Source organism: Nematolebias whitei, chromosome 6, assembly GCF_014905685.2.
Source record: "Nematolebias whitei isolate Nwh7 chromosome 6, NemWhi1, whole genome shotgun sequence".
NCBI lineage: Eukaryota > Metazoa > Chordata > Actinopteri > Cyprinodontiformes > Rivulidae > Nematolebias > Nematolebias whitei.
Genome location: NC_056503.1, coordinates 17,597,451 through 17,615,291, shown reverse-complemented (window position 1 = coordinate 17,615,291; position 17,841 = coordinate 17,597,451). Strand labels below are relative to the sequence as shown.

The 17,841-nt window shown below is 42.4% G+C and overlaps 1 protein-coding gene across 1 annotated transcript; it reads left to right on the top strand.

Annotated features, from left to right (window-relative positions):
* The first annotated feature begins 4,423 nt into the window (after positions 1 to 4,423).
* On the top strand, positions 4,424 to 17,841 carry LOC119411141 (DNA ligase 1). The gene is made up of 6 exons (XM_037678071.1): positions 4,424 to 4,530; positions 7,231 to 7,271; positions 7,368 to 7,437; positions 11,699 to 11,764; positions 14,584 to 15,407; positions 17,741 to 17,841. Exons 1-6 carry the CDS (start codon positions 4,485 to 4,487, stop codon positions 17,807 to 17,809), a joined length of 1,116 nt encoding a protein of 371 aa, XP_037533999.1. The 5' UTR covers positions 4,424 to 4,484; the 3' UTR covers positions 17,810 to 17,841.

The following is a 17,841-nucleotide window of genomic DNA, read 5'->3' as shown; positions in this document are numbered from 1 at the left end:
ACCGACTCACTCAGTGATGCTTTGTAAAGGCTCTCAAATGTAAAAAGCGAAGACTTACCGGGACAGTCTTCCACTCACCCGGTCTATCCTGGCTGGATGTTGCCGTGAGTTTCGCCTCTCATCCCGTTCAACAAAATTGTTTTAGTTTGGATGTAAAGAACAAGAACACACTTGTATGTTACACAGGGAGGTTTCTCAGGAGTTTTTCCTTCCCACTGTTGCCTTTGTGCTAGCTCAAGATGGGAGACAGCGACGAAATGAAGACAACACATCTGCTGGCTTCCTTCCTTCCATAACTTTTCTAATTTGCATTTATAATGTTTGTGAATGTTTCTGTTCAGTGCCCTGAGGTGACTTCTGTTGTGACTTGGTGCTATAGAAATAAACTGAATGGAACTGAATTTATCAAGGTTCACGCTCAATAATAATAATAATAATAATCAATAATAATAATAAAAATTGTGGGGAAAACGTTTGTTTGTTACTCCTCAGATTGATGAAGTCCTTCGGATGAAGGACGAAACATCTCAACCAAAAAAAAAAAAAAAACTGTCCAGATGACCTGACTGAACATTGTTGGATTATTGCGCATGAACCTTGATGTTTTGAACCACTTTGGCTGCGGCTGCCTGCCTGGGAGGAGTCGACAGGGTAGAGGGCGGCCCCCAGAAACCATCTTGTCCCCAGCAAACTGGTTGGTCCACTAGTGTGCTTCTTTGTGGGGAAACGGTTTGTTTGTGACTCCTCAGATTGATGAAGTCCTTCAGATGAAGGTACGACATGTCTCTTAAAACAAAACAAAACAAAAAAAGAAACTGTCCAGATGACCTGACTGAACAATGCATCTACCTGGATTATTGATCATGCATCTGGACATGTGGTCTAGATAGTTTCATGCCTAATTATTTTTTTTTTTTTTAAACTTCTGTCTAAACAGTGTTCATATCTGTTTCAGCTGCTCTGCAGTCATTCAGACAGCAGTGCATGGCTGCATTTGCGTATAAAAATATGTTAAAAAAATAAATAAATAAAAAGCAAGTGTAGAGGGCTGAAACAAAGATTAACGTTAACCAGAAATTGCAAAGAAACTATTTGGGGACATGATGCCCGATTTTACGCATTAGTAACTGTAAAAAGATCAATTTTCAGCTTAAAGATCTGGAGGGTTTCCACAAAACTTCAGATGACATTGTTGAAAAATTGTCAAAAAATAAATTATGTCTACTACTGGGGGGGGGGGGGGGGGGGGGGAATTACAGGTTGTGAGGTTCTGCCTCAAGTGGAGAAGGGGTTTTCCACAAGTGAGGAATGGAGCATGAGATCGACAGACGGATCGGTGCAGCTTCTGCAGTATTATGGATTCTGTGCCGGTCCATTGTGGTGAAGAGGGAGTTGAGCTGCAAGAAACTCTCCATTTACTGGTTGGTGTATGTTCCTACCTTCACCTGTGGTAAGGATGCTCTCTGGACGCCTGAGGGTTTACGGGCATGTCCAACTGGGAGGAGACCAAGTGGAAGACTACATCTTTCAGCTGATTTGGGAACGCCTTGGAATCCTCCCAGAAGAGCTGGACGAGGTTTCATTCATTCAACCTTTCAACCAGCGAAAATACGTCCACCCGGCTGTCTGTCCAGGCCGCCGTCGGGAGCATCCCCAACACAAAGTGACATGTTTAGTGGGCTAACAGGAACATGTCTGCATTGATCCTTGCCAGGAGTCCAACAGATGCTTAAAGCCACGTTTGCCCCTTTTCCATTAGTACCGGTACGGGCCGACTCGACCCTACTTGGCCCGGTTCTGAGGCTTTTCCATTAGTACCGGTACTTAGCACCTGTTACTATTTTCAGTACCCTTGGCTCTGTGGTTCTAACCGGTACGAAGAGGTACAAAAACGTGACATCAGTACACTGTCGGTCACTGATTGGTCGGGGGCGGAGTTGGGGGCGGAGTCACTGGATCCTTCAGAAACTTTCAAAACAATAATCCGCCATTTGCAATTTCTCGGACTGGAGCAGCCTGGACTTATTTTAAAGATTTTAAAAACAATACTGACAACATCTTGGTCTAATGTTGATGTGCTGGCATTTTTTGTGCTTGGTGGCCGACAACATAATTCAGAGCAAGCTGGATGGAGCTCTGCTGGTGTACCCCGATCCTCCCTCCGGAGCCTCGGAGCGCCAGGCCGGGCAGGGCGTCATCTCCCCGGCTCCAAGTTCAGCTGGTCACCGCGGAAGATCCTTCGATGTGCCGACTCGGAGGCTCGGGTTCTGGATACCAGCCTTGTGTGCTCAGAGCTCCGCAGGTCACTGTGAATCTGGAGATGGGGACTCGCAGATGGACGTTGCCAGACCCCGGCCGCGCGTAATCATGAAGGCTGAATCCCAATCCCGCCCGGCAGTCAGGCGGACTGGACAGTCTGGGACGGACGCTGGAAGCGATTTTTAAATAAAATAATATTTTGTTTTTATACAAAAAATGTTTAAAAAAAATGCTGAAGCGATTTAAAAATGATTATTATTTTTTTACACGTAAAATGTTTTTTAAAATCGCTTCCACCGTTCGTCGCAGACCCGTCTCTGCCCGCCTGTCTGCGCGGGTCGGACCTTCATGATTACGCGCGGCTGGGGTCTTGGAACAGCCTCTGGAGTCACCAGCTGAACTGGAGCTGGAAAGATGAGCCTCCCAGCCTCCTCTTCTCCGGAGGAGAGGATCGTGTGACTGCGGGCAGTGTCGTGCGAGACCAGCAGAGCGTTGAAGATTAAAAAAAAAAACAAAAAAAAACGGTGCCAGCTTTATCGTGAAATCCTGTTTTCACTTTAATGACTGTTAACTCAGCTGAAAATCATAGAAAGACACAAAACTATTGGATCTCAGGAATATTTCCCTCAAACATGTTTAAAGAAGAGACGACCTTCAGTTCAACTTTATTTTAACCCACAAATGTACAAATCACAAAACAAGAACTTTAAAGCAAAGCTAAAAATAAAATGTTTATATGTGAACAAGAAAGAAAACCACACATTTAAAATGAACATTAAAAGTAGACACAATGAATGCAAATACATCAAATGATGATGAAAACCTATAAAAATTTAAATCTAATGTTTTTGTAGAATCTGGTTCATCAGAGTTTTAATTTATATACATATATATATATATTTATATCTATAAATAAATATAGATAAATATATATGAATATATATAAATACATATATATGTATATAAATATATATGAATATATATAAATACATATATATGTATATAAATACATGTGTATATATATACATTTATATACATAATTGTGTGTATATACATATGTGATATATATATATATCACATATGATATATATATATGTGTGTGTGTGTGTATATATATATATATATATATATATATATACACACATAAATATATACACATATGTGTGTACATATATATTTGTGTGTGTGTGTATAAATATATATATATATATGTGTATATATGTATATATTTATACACATGTATACGTGCATACACACATACATGCATACATACATACACACAACTTCAAAATAACATAAATTCTCAACCTGTACAGAAAACAGTTTCTGCGTCTCAGCGCCACCAGCTGGTGAGAGGTGGTGACGTCAATTTGAACCCCGCCCACTGGAACCGGTACTGAAAGCATAATGGAAACACAACCTGTACCGTACCGAGTAGAGTAGAGCCGGGCTGTACCGGCCCGTACCGGTACTAATGGAAAAGGGGCATTAGAGAGGTCAAGGTTGAGTACTTCAGGTATTTTTGCCAGATACTTCAAGAAACAGAAGTGGAGTAGGAGAAGGCCCTTTAGCCTAGTTCAGTCCTCACTGAGGGGACACTGCAGGTAATAATGTCCTGAGAGCGCTCAAGATGCTGCCCCGAGTCCAGAATCCAGAACAAGAGGAAGATAATGGATGGATACAGGGGGAAAATGCTTTTGTTTTTAAACTGTCTTTTAAATTGTATATTTTTATTTCAAGCTAAAATAGTCACATGTGGAAGACAATATTCATTCAACCTTTATTTAGACAGGTAAATTGAGCCTCGAGGACTCATTTACAAGAGAGACCTGATATAATATAAATAAATAATATAAAAATAGAATTTTTAGTTTATGTGAGGTGGTCGATGTTCCCCCTAAGCAATTAACACATATTAAAGTTAAAGGACCTGCTGAGGGTTGAGCAACTTTAAAATAAAATTAATTTTATTAATGTTTATCCTGCACGCAGCTCGTCATTATGCAACAAACATGACTTCAGCCTGAGGTTCTGGTGCTGGTTCTGGTCATCTGTGCAGAACACGAGTCCAGATTAGCGTTTGATGAACCCCCAGGAGCACCTGACCTGCTGTCTGGACCCGGTCACCTGACACCGGTTCGGCTCCACCTCGCTCAGCGGATCCGGTGCAGCCCATCACTTCAAGGTTACATCTCCTGTCGGAACATCCTCCTCTCGGGTCCTCCATGGGAGTTCTGGTCACCGCGCTGTTCGTGTGGGCTGCAGCCGGAGGTGAGTCCGACATATTTCATCATGTGGTTACAGCTGAATTAATTTGTCCGGAACAAAATGTCTCACGAAGCAGACTGCGCCGGAGACAGACCTCTCAGCAGCCGCAGTTTCGACCCGCTAACATCACATGAGTTCGTGTTTTGTACCGGCCTTTAAGCTAGGCTACATGTTGGAAGGCTCGTGGGGGGTTCGCTGTTAAGGAGCGGGTTATATAACTGCGAAAATGCGTCCACCCGGCTGTCGGTCCGGGCCGCCGCCGGGAGCATCCCCAACACAAAGTGGCATGTTTAGTGGGCTAACTGGACTCGAATAAAATGTTCGTTTAGAGATTAAAGAAAGTCTTACACGAGCTGGACACGTGCGTGTGTTTTAGAGACACGCTCCGCTGCAATTAACAGGCGGACGGGGTTGCCAGGTAGACGATAATTATCGTGTTTATACCGATATTCGATACTTTTAGCTTTTCACAATACTATTATTGTATTACAACTGAATTTTTTTGAACTGTAGATGACTGTTTTGAATGTGAATTTAACTGTTTTTGACAGTCAATTGCCCCTAGGTGTGAGAATGAATGGTTGTCTTGTTTGTCGCTATGTGTCCCTGTGATGGACTGGAGACCTGTCCAGGGTGTCCACCGCCTCTCACACAGTGACCCCCATGACCCTAAAAGGAAGAAGCGGGTAAAATATAATGGATGGATGGATGGTATTTGGTCCATTTGTTGTCCCTTGGCTGAGGGAAGAGGGGACTTGGAAATCCCCTCCATCCATCTGGTGCATCTTGTGAGCTGGATAACTTGAAAAATAAGCAATGAAATGCCACCTTCCAGTTTGGTGTGTGGCTGCATCTAGGCCTAAGAAAGGTTCCTATCAAAACATGGGTTGCCAAGTCAAAATGTAAAATGGCCATTTATATTCAGTATATTAATTAACCAGCCATCCCGATCATTTATATGCTTTATAGTTTTTATTTTGCCCACAGGTATAATTTCCTTAAATGATTGCGGTGGCCAAAGATTAATCTGTTGCCCAAGTCCACTAATGGCCAACCCCCAGCTCCTCCAATGCTGGTGGAGGATAAAATTGCTCCCACCATCACCAGTATCCATCACTCTGTGCTGCCTCGAACAAGGAACTAAACTCCCTCTGTTCTTCTCCCCAGAGTAACTCCTACCCACTTGAATATCTTGCACCAAAAACATTAAGGTTTATTTGCATTCCCTGTTCATTTCCCGTCCAGAAAAACATTCATCTTGAAAACTACGAACATTAACTACTCAAATTCCTCAGCAATGAGGGGACATCAGTGTACCACTTGTTTATAGTGCCTTGAGATTACTTTAGTCGTGAATTGGTGGAGTTATAATGGTAAATGAAATTGACTGGAACAACTGGTATGTGCAGCACCATGGTTCTCAGACTGTGGTACAAGCAGTGCTGGTGGTACTTGAACATTTTGGTGTCCCCAAATAGAAACCAATTGAAGTGGATATTTTTGGAGAACCCCTGAGCAAGCCACAGTGGATGAAGGTTTATCATCACCAGTTGTTTGTACAAGACTCAATGGCAACAAAAGATGAAAAATGGTTAAAAGGTGTAAATTCAAGTTATCTATCTATCCCCCTCCCTCCCTACTTGTTCTGGAGTCAGGTCTTGGAAGCAGCAGCTTGAGCAGGGAGGTCCAGATATCTTTCCATTGCCACCACTTCCAGCTCTTCTGGAAGGTCACCTCAAGGCATTCCCAAGTCAGCTAAGAGACATAGTCTCTCTATTGTGTCCTGAGTCTTCCCCAGGGTCTCCTTCCATCTGGACATGCCAGGAAAACCTCTCTAGGGAGGCATTTAGGGGCTTCCTTACCAGATGTCAGAACCACCTCAGCTTGCTCCTTTGGATGTGGAGGAGCAGTGGATCTACTCAAAGTCTCTTCTAGATAACTGAACTCCTCACCCTGTCTCCAAGGGAGAGTTCAGCTACCCTGCAGATAAAACTCATTTAGACCGCCTGGATATGTGATCTCATTATTTCAGCGACAATCCAGAGTTTGACTATAGGTGAGGGTAGGAACGTAGACTGACCAGTAAACGGAGAGCTTCCCCTGTCATGTCAGCTCTCTCTTCACCACAACGGACCGGCACAGTGTCCACAATACTGCAGAAGCTGCACTGATCCATCTTTTGATCTCGCGCTCCATTCTTCCCTTACTCGTGAACAAGACTTCTAGATGCTTGAACTCCTCCACTTGAGGCAGAACTTCACCCCCAACCTGGAGAGAACAATCCACCCTTTTCCGACTGAGGACCATGACCTCAGATTTGGAGGTGCTGATCCTCCAAATGATCTTAAATTGTATTCAGTTGTTGTGTGACAGAGGGTGTGATTTAGTAAAAACGTGCAGTGAAGGAGCTCCTTAATGATTAGTGCAGGTCAGTGATTAGTGATTGGTTTAGCTCTGGTGCAAACGAACCTGCGGCGAGCTGAAGTACTTTGCCTCCGAGTGAAGGGACACGAGGCTAAGCTGCTTTGCAAAAGTAATATCACTCACCCTAATGGGGGCACAGCTCCACCTACACCCTCACAGGATAAAGAAAGCAGTAGTTCATGTGTATGAGGGGGATTGGTAGATCTTCTCTTGTTGCATAAATACTAAATATACTTCAAGTTAACGTTGCCATTTTGTCCCAACTTGTTTTTTTTCAAGTGGGAAGCCGGCCAGTAACCTCACCACTTAATGATGCCAAGGTCAGAAACAAGTCCTTTTTGTTTCCACTGTGATTTAACTTTGTAATTATTTAATCATTAAATGTGTGCTTCTTCTCCTTTGGACTGTAAAACCAGGTTGAATGTATCATTCAGGAGACCCTGAATGAAGATGGGTCCCACCATGAATGTGGATCACGGCTAGCAGGTACATGTTTTGACCTTTTTTAAACGTTTTTAATTTGAGTATTTTCATATTGTTTTACTTTTATCTGCATCCCTTATTCCATAAAAGATGGGATGCTGTGTAAAATAAAACAGAATGCAATGATTTGTAAATCTCATAAACTCGTTTTATTCAGTGGAGCAAAATAAATTTCTCAATTTAAACATTTCTCAAATGTTTAAATTGAGAAATTATGCTTTTTTTTTAAAGTAAGAATTTTGAACTTTATGGCAGAAATATGTCTCAAAATAGTTGGAACATAATTATGTTTACAAACCTGAAGCCTCTTTTGCAGTTTTTGGAGGGAAATGTCACATTTATGTTTGCTGTAAGATGATGGTTGCTCAGCAGTCCTGCTGGATTTTCTTGTATCAGGATTCAACTGTACTCAGTTGGTGAGAAATCTGTACTGTAGGCAGGCTGGGTTGGTTCAGCACCTGGCCTCCTCTACTATGAGGGCTGGGCGATGTATCCAATATACTCGATGTATCATGATTTTTTCTCAATTTACGATGGTGAAAATGGCTCTTTCGCAACCATCGAACAGCCCCCCTCCTCCCTCTCTGGTTGTGGGGAGTTAACACAACAAGTTAACACAGGAGATATGAAGATCAGCTTAGCTGCTGAGCGAAAAGAAACCAATGGCTGCTATTTCAGAGATGGTTTGGATTTATATTGTCAGATGAGCAGCAGAAAAATGTTTTCTGTAGACAATGCCAAAAACAAGTCCCGACAAAATGTCAGAACTACAAATCTTTTTCACCATTTAAAACAGCGCTTGTAAGCTGCAGCTTACTTAGCAGATGTTTGAATATCGAGATATATATCGTATATCATGATTTATCTTAAAAATATTGAGATGTTAATTTTGGTCATATCGCCCAGTCCTACTATGAAGCCATGCTGCTGTAATGGATATAGTATGTAGTTTAGCATTGTCTTGCTGAAATATGCAAGGCCCTCTCTGAAAAAGGTGTACATTATGTTCTAAAACCTGCATATACAGTAGTTTTCTGCAAGGCTGATGACTTTCCAGTTGTGCAAGCTGTCCATACCAGATGGACTAATGTACCACTATACCAACAGAGAGACAGAGGTTTGAACTGTACACTGATAACAGGCTGGATGGTCTCCTATTCTCCCTGTTAGTACAGAGGACATGATGGTTGGTTAAAAAAAAACAAACATTAAAGTTTGTTTTATCTGACTGCAGAACAGTTTTCTACTTTAACTGAAATGAGCTTTGGTCCAGAGAAGATGGCGGTGCCTCTAGATCAGGGGTGCCCACACTTTTTCAGTCACTTATAAAATGACCAAGTCAAAGTGATCTATACCATAAAAATACAAAACATATACTTATTTATAAAAATATTAAGCATTCTTTATTTGTACAATATATGTTGTACCTTGCATAACTGCATGCCATGAACCTATATTGAGCAGTACAACTCTGTACATTGTTTGTCATTACCTTACTCTGATGACTTGCACTGAATGGAATCAGCCAGGGATGCACAGTCCAGACAGTAGCTGCTCATATCCAGCCTCAGTCACACTTCCAGATGATCATCAGTCATGGTGGAACGGTATTTGGATTTAATAATCTTCATGTGGGAAAAGGCTGACCACATGGAGCCAAATAATGCAGTCAATGAGGTAACACGATTCCTCATGTTGGGGTACTTGTCCTCAGTGAGTAAATTCCAGAAATATCCATGAGCCCTGGACTTGAGCTGAATGTCAGCTTGTAGTGTCAAAATCTCATCGTCCACTCCAGAAAAGTGTAGGTGAAGCAGAGTTTCAATCTGTGATGCCAGTCAAGCAACCTCAGCATCTTCCTGAAAAGGGTAGCACATGAATGTAGCGACTGGCTCCAGTAAAACACGTCTGGAAAGCGTTTGTCAAACTCTGACACCGTTCTGCTCAGTGTAGCGTGCACTGTCAAGTTGCACACGCGACTTCTTTTGCGTCTCCAGCTCTGACGCGAGGTTCTTGTAAGTTTGCCACATTGCGGCGCTGCAGCTTTGAGGAGAGATGTTGCACTGAGCTGATGGTATAGATCACAGGTTTGTCCTTTCCTTGCAGCGCTACGTTAAGGTCATTCAACATGTTGGTCAGATCAGTTAAAAATGCTAAATTGGAGGCTAACTAGGCAACTCAGCAGCTTGCTGGTTTTTGGTGTGGTTGTATGCGCATGCGTGGTGTAGGGCTGAGCCATATCATATTGTTCATGATGACACCGCTAAAAAAACTTGCCCGGGAAAATAAATGATATCATGATATGCTAATTTCATAACGTAATGCGTCAGTGTTTCCCCTACCATTATACAAGCGGGGCGCCCCACCCCTTTAACAGAACCGAGCGCAACAACGCCGAACTGCGCACCCCCCCACCAGTCTGTACTGGTGTAACTCTGATTAGCTGCGCGCAATACCAGCTAGCTAAAAACAAACACCGCGCAGCTCAGCTGTTTCCACTCGCTCTAAACTGAATACTTTACTAAATAAAGTAGTTTCAGTAAGATTAACGCTTGTTTTTTTTGTGTGTGTTTTTATATAAAACTGCAAAGTAACATGTTAAGTTAATTTTGTCAAATGAATAACTGATTTCTGGGTTTTTTTTGTTACCATGAAATTTATCGTAATTGTCAGAATGCTCTGAAATATCATAATATAATATTTGAGTCGTATCGCTTACCCCTAGCGTGGTGACCCATGTCAGAACAGGTCTGGTCTCAGATTGGCTACCCTGTATGTCAATCAAGTGACAAATTTCATTGTGAGGATGGATGATAGGCTGATGTTTTATTTTTTTAATGCCATGCGATCTACTCATTACTTGTGATCGACTGGCAGATCGCAATCAACGTACTGGGCACCCCTGTTTTAGGTGTTCGCATTTATAAGATCAGCATTCAGTGTTGACTTTCAGTCTTCTGAGCTCAGAGATTTCTCCAGATCTTTGAAATCGTTGGATCATATTATGAACTAGCAGCACGGTGGCGCAACTGGTAGAGCTGCTGCCTCTCAGCGAGCAGGTCCCCAGTTCAAATCCTGGTCCGGGGGCCTTTCTGGGTGGAGTTTGTATGTTCTCGCCGTGCATGCGTGGGTTTTCTCCAGTTTCCTCCCACAGACCAAAAACATGCATGTTAGGCTGATTGGTAACTCTAAATTGTCCCTAGGTGTGAATGAGAGAGTGAATGGTTGTTTGTCTCTATGTGTCCCTGTGATGGACTGGAGAACTGTTCAGGGTGTCCCCCGCCCCTCGCACAGTGATTGCTGGACATGGGCACCGGCGAACCCCGTGACCCAAAATGGAAGAAATAGATAAAGTTAATGGATGGATGATATTATGAACTGCAGATGATGGGATATTCTCAGTGTTTCCAATGTTTCTGTGTGTAACATTCTGAAATTGTTCCACTGTTTTTAGATGCAGTTTTCACTGCATGGTAAACCTCTGCCCATCTTTACTTCTGTTGCTAATTAACCTAATCAGATGCTAAATGCTCCTCCAGCTGCTTCTTTTTTTTATATCACTTAGCTTTACCGCCTTTTGTTGCTCCTGTCCAATAATTTTTTAGATGTTTTGCTGACATCAACTTCAAAATTCCCTAATTTTTCTTTAAGGAAATGGATCAGTTTCTTCGTTCAAACACCTGATGTATTTATCTTCTACTGTGAATAGAATAGGGATTTACGTGACTTGTATGTCATTGCATTCTATTCTTATTTACATTTTACACAACATCCCAACTTGTTTGAAACTGGTGGCGTTCTTTACATTTGTTCACCAACATTTGGTTAGAATATACAAACTACATCTTCTGGTGTCTTAGTGTGAACTACTAACACTTCTATCAAAAACTGATTTGTTTCTCTAAACATCTTGCGTAATCTAATTTAAGTATATTTAATATTTCATGCAAAACAGGCCTTAAACACATTCAATTTAGTTTAATTATATAATTCCAAGTCACAACAGCAAAAGTCTCATGGCACTGAACAGAAACATTCACGTACATTAAAACATTCAAACAGACAAGTTTACTGAATTTGATATATCTTCTTTAGTTCATTTAATCTGCAGGGTCTAACTGGTGTCCTTCAGTAATAATGAATTATACCACACACACCAGTCAAAACCCTCTGCACACACAGAGGTCCTTTGCTGGTATTCTGTGAAGAGGCTTGTTTTTATTGTGCTAAACGTTTAGTTTTTTGTGTCATATTTTTCTGACAGAGGAACTTGATGAAGTGCAGAGACATCAGGGTCTTCTCAGAGAGCTGCAGAGTCTGGCTGATGATGGTACGTAGCGCCGTCTCACACTGAATCGCTCCGTTTATTCGTTCTCGAACACTTTGCTACAAAACGTAGCCCTGCTCACGTTTTCTAGCATGAATGGCGGGTGATAGTGTTTTTGCCCGTTTCTTTGTGCACTTGCCTGTTTGTCAGCGCATCTCGTGAACCACTGAACGGGTTTTAATGAAGCTTTCAACACAGCTTCCCACCACTTGGTGGCAGTAATGCATCAGTCAGATGTTTTAACGGTCTCTGATGAGCAGTGACGGCAGAAGTGGACGTTGGAACGATCAAGTCATTTGGAACAAAAATAGATTTGATCTTTTGAAATGTTGGGAATGCCTCGCATGTGATCTGGAGGCCAAAGGAACTTAAGATTGAATGAATTGGTCACAAACAGCAAAACATGGTGGTTACACTGAACAATGACATTAGTTCCCATTATGTAACTAAAGTAACTAAAGTGGTCCTTTATTGTGGTCAGCCTAAGGCACACCTGTGCAATAATCATGCTGTCTAAGCAGCATCTTCTATGCCTCATCTGTGAGGTGGATGGATTATCTCAGAAAAGGAGAGGTGCTAACTAATTCAGATCTAAATGGTAAATGAACTGTTCTCATACAGCTCCTTTCTGTCTTATCAAGATAGCTCTTTACAATCTGTGTCCTCATTTACACATTCATACAGCACTCTACTAGATCTCTACAAAGACTAATCGGAGCTTTATCACATTCATACACCGATGGGACACACATCAGAGGCTATGAGGAGTTCATTGTTTTGCCCATGGACACTTGGGCATGTGACTGCTGGTGGAATCGAACCCCCAACTCTCGCATTGGAGGAAGACCACTATAACCACTCAGCCACAGTCGCCCCGATGTACACAAATTTGTGAACAATATTTGAGAGAAAAAGGCCTATTGTGTACATAGAAAACATCTTAGATCTTTGAGTTCAGCTCATGAGAAATGGGAGCTAAAACAAAAGTGTTTAGTTTATACACTGCCTCGCCCAAAAAAAAAGTTGCCACCAAAACAAAGGTCACACTAATATTTTGTTGGACCTCCTTTAGCTTTGATTACATCATGCATTCTGTGTGGCGTTGTTTCAATAAACTTCTGCAATGTCACAAGATCTATTTCCATCCAGTGTTGCATTAATTTTTCACCAAGATCTTGCATTGATGACTAGGCACTAGGCATGATGGGTGCATCACTTCACCTGCCTCTCTTCTTACCCTGATGCACCCATCACTCTGGGACAAAATAAATCTGGATAAATCTGGACTCATCAGACCACATGACCTTCCATTGCTCCAGAGTCCAATCTTTATGCTCCCTAGCAAATTGAAGCCTTTTTTCCCAGTTAGCCTCATTGATTAGTGGTTTTCTTAAGGCTACACACTGTTCAGTCCCAGTCCCTTGAGTTCCCTTCACATTGTGTGTGTGGAAATGTTCTTACTATCACTATTAAACATGGCCCTGAGTGCTACTGTTGTTTTTCTTCCATTTGATTTCACCAAACGTTTAAGTGATCACTGATCACCATCATTCAGGATTTTTTTTCGGCCACATCTCGTCCTCAAAGACGATGGGTCCTCACTTTCCTTCCAGTTTTTAATAATACGTTGGACAGTTCTTAACCCAATTTTAGTAGTTTCTACAATCTCCTTAGATGTTTTCTCTGCTTGATGCATGCCAATGATTTGACCCTTCTCAAACAGACTGACATCTTTTCCACGACCACGTGATGTGTGGTCGTGGAAAACTTAAACATGGTTGTTTAAGGAAGAGAAGCAACTCATTGCACCAGTAGTGTTAAATAACTTGTTGCCAGCTGAAAGATAATCACCCATGCAGTAATTATCCAATAGGAGGCTCGTACCTATTTGCTTAGTTAAATCCAGGTGGCGACTTTTTTTGGTCAGGCAGTGTATTTTTGTTCAGAGTATGTAAACCGACCGCCCCAGTCATTTAAGGAAACTATTTCCTAGTTTTTATATTTCTTAAAAGTATAGTTTCCTTAAACGATTGGGGTGGCTGAAGGATAATCTATCGGGGCCACGCCACTGTTGGCCACCCCCTGGCTCCACCACTGAATATAGAAGGTAAGTTTCTTTCAGCTGCTCCCTTCACAGCGAGCGAACACTCACGAAAGATTTGGGAATTTGTTTTACCCCAGATGCTCTTCCTGACACAACCTGGGTTTGAACCCCCATCCTCAGGATTGCAAGACCACGGCACTGACCACCAAGCTACCACAGCCCCTGGCTGCACCATATCTTGCACCAAAAACTAAGTTTGAGTCCCAAAAAAACCCACTCATCTAGAAAACTATCAACACTCTCTTCAGCGACGGGGACATTGGTGTACTGCTTGTTTTATCAGCATGTGCTGTTTTAAAATATTACTCTGGATGAAAAGTCTTCATCCAAAGGATGAAGACTTTTCATTCAAAGGAGTTAATTGTAATATTTGAATTAAAGGGTGTTTTTGTTTGAATAAGTGCGTACTTGTAGGGTGTGCTTTTTGAACATTTCTGTATCTTTGATGAAACATTTCTTGTTCTGAATAAAGTCTGGACTGAGATCATTTCTACCTCGTCCCACATTCAAATAGTTCCAAAATCTAAAACCACAAGTTTTTATTTTTATGAAATTCTAAACATTATTTAGTTTGTTTGTAATAAAACCCAATAATTTAATAATAGGCCTGACTGAAGCCAATAAATTAGTTTAATTGTTTGTCTTCTTGTTGTTTACAAGGTAAACAAATGTCCTGCCTCTGAGCTGATGTTGACTGTCCATGTCCTACTGTTTGCAGAGAGAGAGAAGGAGCAGAGAAAAGAGGGGGAGAGGGACGAGTACAATCTGACCGATGATGAGGGCGACTTGGAGGAGAAGAACGAGGAGGAGGACAGCGACACTGGAAGGAAGACGGAGGAGGATGAAACCAAGAGGAAGATGAAGCTGCAGACTGAAGAGATGGATGACCAAGAGAAACGAGAAAAGGAGCTAAAGGATCTCCTCGGAGCGGAGCTCACCAAGAACGGTGAAGGAGAGAAACACAGCGAGGAGCTGAAACTGAAGCAACAGAAGGCTGAGGAGGAGAACCCCGAAGAAACGGAGCTGAAGGAGAATGTGGAGGACAAGAAGGTGAAGCAGGACAAAAGAGACGCACCTGAGGACTTGGAGGAGCAGAGGAGGAAGAACGGGGTGGAGCTGATGGTGGAGAAGGAGAAGGTGGAGAAGGAGCTGAAGGAGCTGCTCAGGGAGCAGGACAACAGGAGCCAGCCAAAGGAGAAGGAGAGGAAGGAGAAGCAGGAGGAGCTGGATGAACTCGCCAGAAAGATGAAACGTGCACAGGAGGAGGAGGAGCAGGTTGAGAAGAAAGAGGACAACATGACCGAAGAGAAGGAGGAAACAGAGAAGGAGGTTCAGAAGACGAACAAAGCGTCGGAGGTGAAGGAGCCGCAGCAGAAGAGAGTGATGGAGAAAGCCAGTGATGAGGCCACGCGACAATTTGAACGAGAGAGGTACAAGGAAGAGGAGGAGGAGGAGAACAGGGAGGATGAAGACGAATATGTTCGAGAAGATGAGGAGGACCCTGAGGATGATGAGGATGAAGGAGACGCTGAAGATGGAGAGGTGAGTCGGCTCAAACTAAATGACTTCACACGGAGAAGTTGCGACAAATAAACATTCAGACTGAGGAATAACTACAACACACGTGATTATATTATAAAGTGAACACTTTGTCAAACGTTTGGAGTTTTACGACTTGTTTTTGTTTTGGGTAAATGTTTAGAGTAAACAATCCTGTAATAAACAGGTTATCAACAATGAGACACAACACAGCTACATCGTCCACTTCCTGTTGGCCTGGCTGGGTTTAAACCTCCAGACTGTTTTATTATTGCAGCCATTGTCTCGATACATCACCTCAGAGTTTTAAAATTATTATTATTATTATTATTATTGTTATTATTATTGAACGTCCGTCAAAGGCAGCGTATTATGGTATAGTCTCTGTCTGTCCGTATATCGATAAACTTTCTCTTGGCCGGGCCGTAATTTCTGATCCACTCAAGATAATTGAATAAATCTTGATACCAGATCAAGTGTTGCATACACTTTTCATCACCCGACCTCTAAGGTCAAGGTCACAAATCAAGGTCAAAGTTAAAACGAGGTCTTTGCTCATCCGGACCCTTGCTATAGAGAAGTTTGTCGACGGGCGTATAACGTTGTGTTTGCAGTACTCTCGTTCCAACAGGTTTAAGAAAGTGCTGTGTGTCGTCATACAATGATGAAATTAGTTCTCTGCATTTAAAACAATCACACGTTAGATCAAGGTCAAGGATTCTTTATTGTCATTCTCATCACATGTGGTGCATGTGGTGGAACGAAACTGTGTACACAGGGTCCCAGTTACATCCAACAAAAGTATAAATTGTAAAGAAAAACGGTAATACTATCTAAGATATGAACTAAGAACACCCTAAACACTTACAGAGAGATGCACCCAGGTGGAGCAGTGGGCAGCTATGGGAACGTCCGGAGAGCACTTGCTCACGGACACCACGTCATGTGGGCATGACAGGGAACTGATCCTGCGACTTTCTGGTCCCAAGTCAGCTGCCCTACCTCTACACTATTTCAGCCACAGACTGATTGTTTTGGGAATTTTCTTGTTCATTCAACTTGAGCCCTGTTCGCATAGGAATAGTTCTACCTAGGGACCACATGCTATTTGTAATAATTACAGAGATTGTCTGTGTTGTTAATCCCGTGCAAGTCGGCCATGTCAGTAATTTGTAAAGTGAAAATTCCCCCCGCACATTACCTACTATATTTTTCTGAGCTCCTGGTCCTGTGATAAAACTAATCCAATGCAAACAGGCATCCCTGTGATTTGGACAGAAATGCGCCGGATCCGATACGTAATGAGGCGTTTTTTTGTTTTTGTTTAAGCAAAATCATCTGGAAAAATATAGAACAAGACTATTTTAAATGAACGCGCTGCTCGCTTTGGCTTTTATGCTGCTGCTTCCTTCACCGCAGATGACAGCAGGTGCGGAGACGCGCGCAGCTGGTGATCAGCTGATCCATCCATCCATCCATCCATTTTATTTACCCGCTTCTTCCTTTTCGGGTAGTGGGAGTCGCTGGTGCACATGTCCAGCACTCGCTGGGCGAGAGGTGGGGTACACCCTGGACAGGTCGCAAGTCCATTTCAACGTGTACGGCCGGTGACAGATTGTCCGTCTAAGCTTAACAAAACTTTTTTTAACCTCTTAAACCATCCGGTCGAACCTGCCTTCTCCTCAACAAGCAGATTAACACAATTTTATATTGTGAATTCTTTAGTTTTCTTTGTGCTGTATGATTTGTAAAACCACATCAAAGCCTGAGACCGGCCTGGTCGTGACAACACAGCGCGTTAACATCATGTCCGGAAGATGTCCGGAAATTTCAGCATCTCAGGCTTTGGTTATCTCGTGAAAATGCACCACATAAAAAGCAGACGTTGAGTAATTTCTTGATTACATGTGGTCCCGAGGTCAAACTAATCCCATGCGAATAGGGCTTAAGTTACATTTACCACAGCAATTGTGTGTGTGTGTGTGTGTGTGTGTGTGTGTGTGTGTGTGTGCGCACTAAGAGATTAAGAGCTCCTGTAAAACATAATTGAATTAAATGATCTAAAAGTTGCATTGGAGCCACCATAACTACAATAAAGGGAAGTAAACATGAAGAAATGTTGGGTCTTCTGTCTTCATGTCGTCCCACCATTACCTGGCACCAACCATCATGAAGCCCAAGCATTCTCTCAAATTACTTCTAACATTTTTAGACACACACCAAATGGATTTAGCCTTTTGCTCCCACACAGTCCCACTCAGTGCCTCTAAGATCTCGTAAACGTTGAAGGCCTCAAACGTGCACGTGTGTTCATTCTGTCCTCTTTCTCCCAACAGGAGCTCTTGGAGATTGAAGCCGAGTTGCGTAAAGTCGCTGCAGAGCTGAGGGAGCTTCGCAGAGGATAAAAGGCACCCCCTCCCCAACGGAGTAGGCTGGA

Coding starts and splice junctions, on each gene's coding strand:
- LOC119411141 (XM_037678071.1), top strand. CDS start 4,485: ATGGGAGTTCTGGTCACCGCGCTGTTCGTGTGGGCTGCAGCCGGAG. Junction 4,531..7,230: donor CGTGTGGGCTGCAGCCGGAG/GTGAGTCCGACA, acceptor TTTTTTTTCAAG/TGGGAAGCCGGCCAGTAACC. Junction 7,438..11,698: donor ATGTGGATCACGGCTAGCAG/GTACATGTTTTG, acceptor TTTTTCTGACAG/AGGAACTTGATGAAGTGCAG.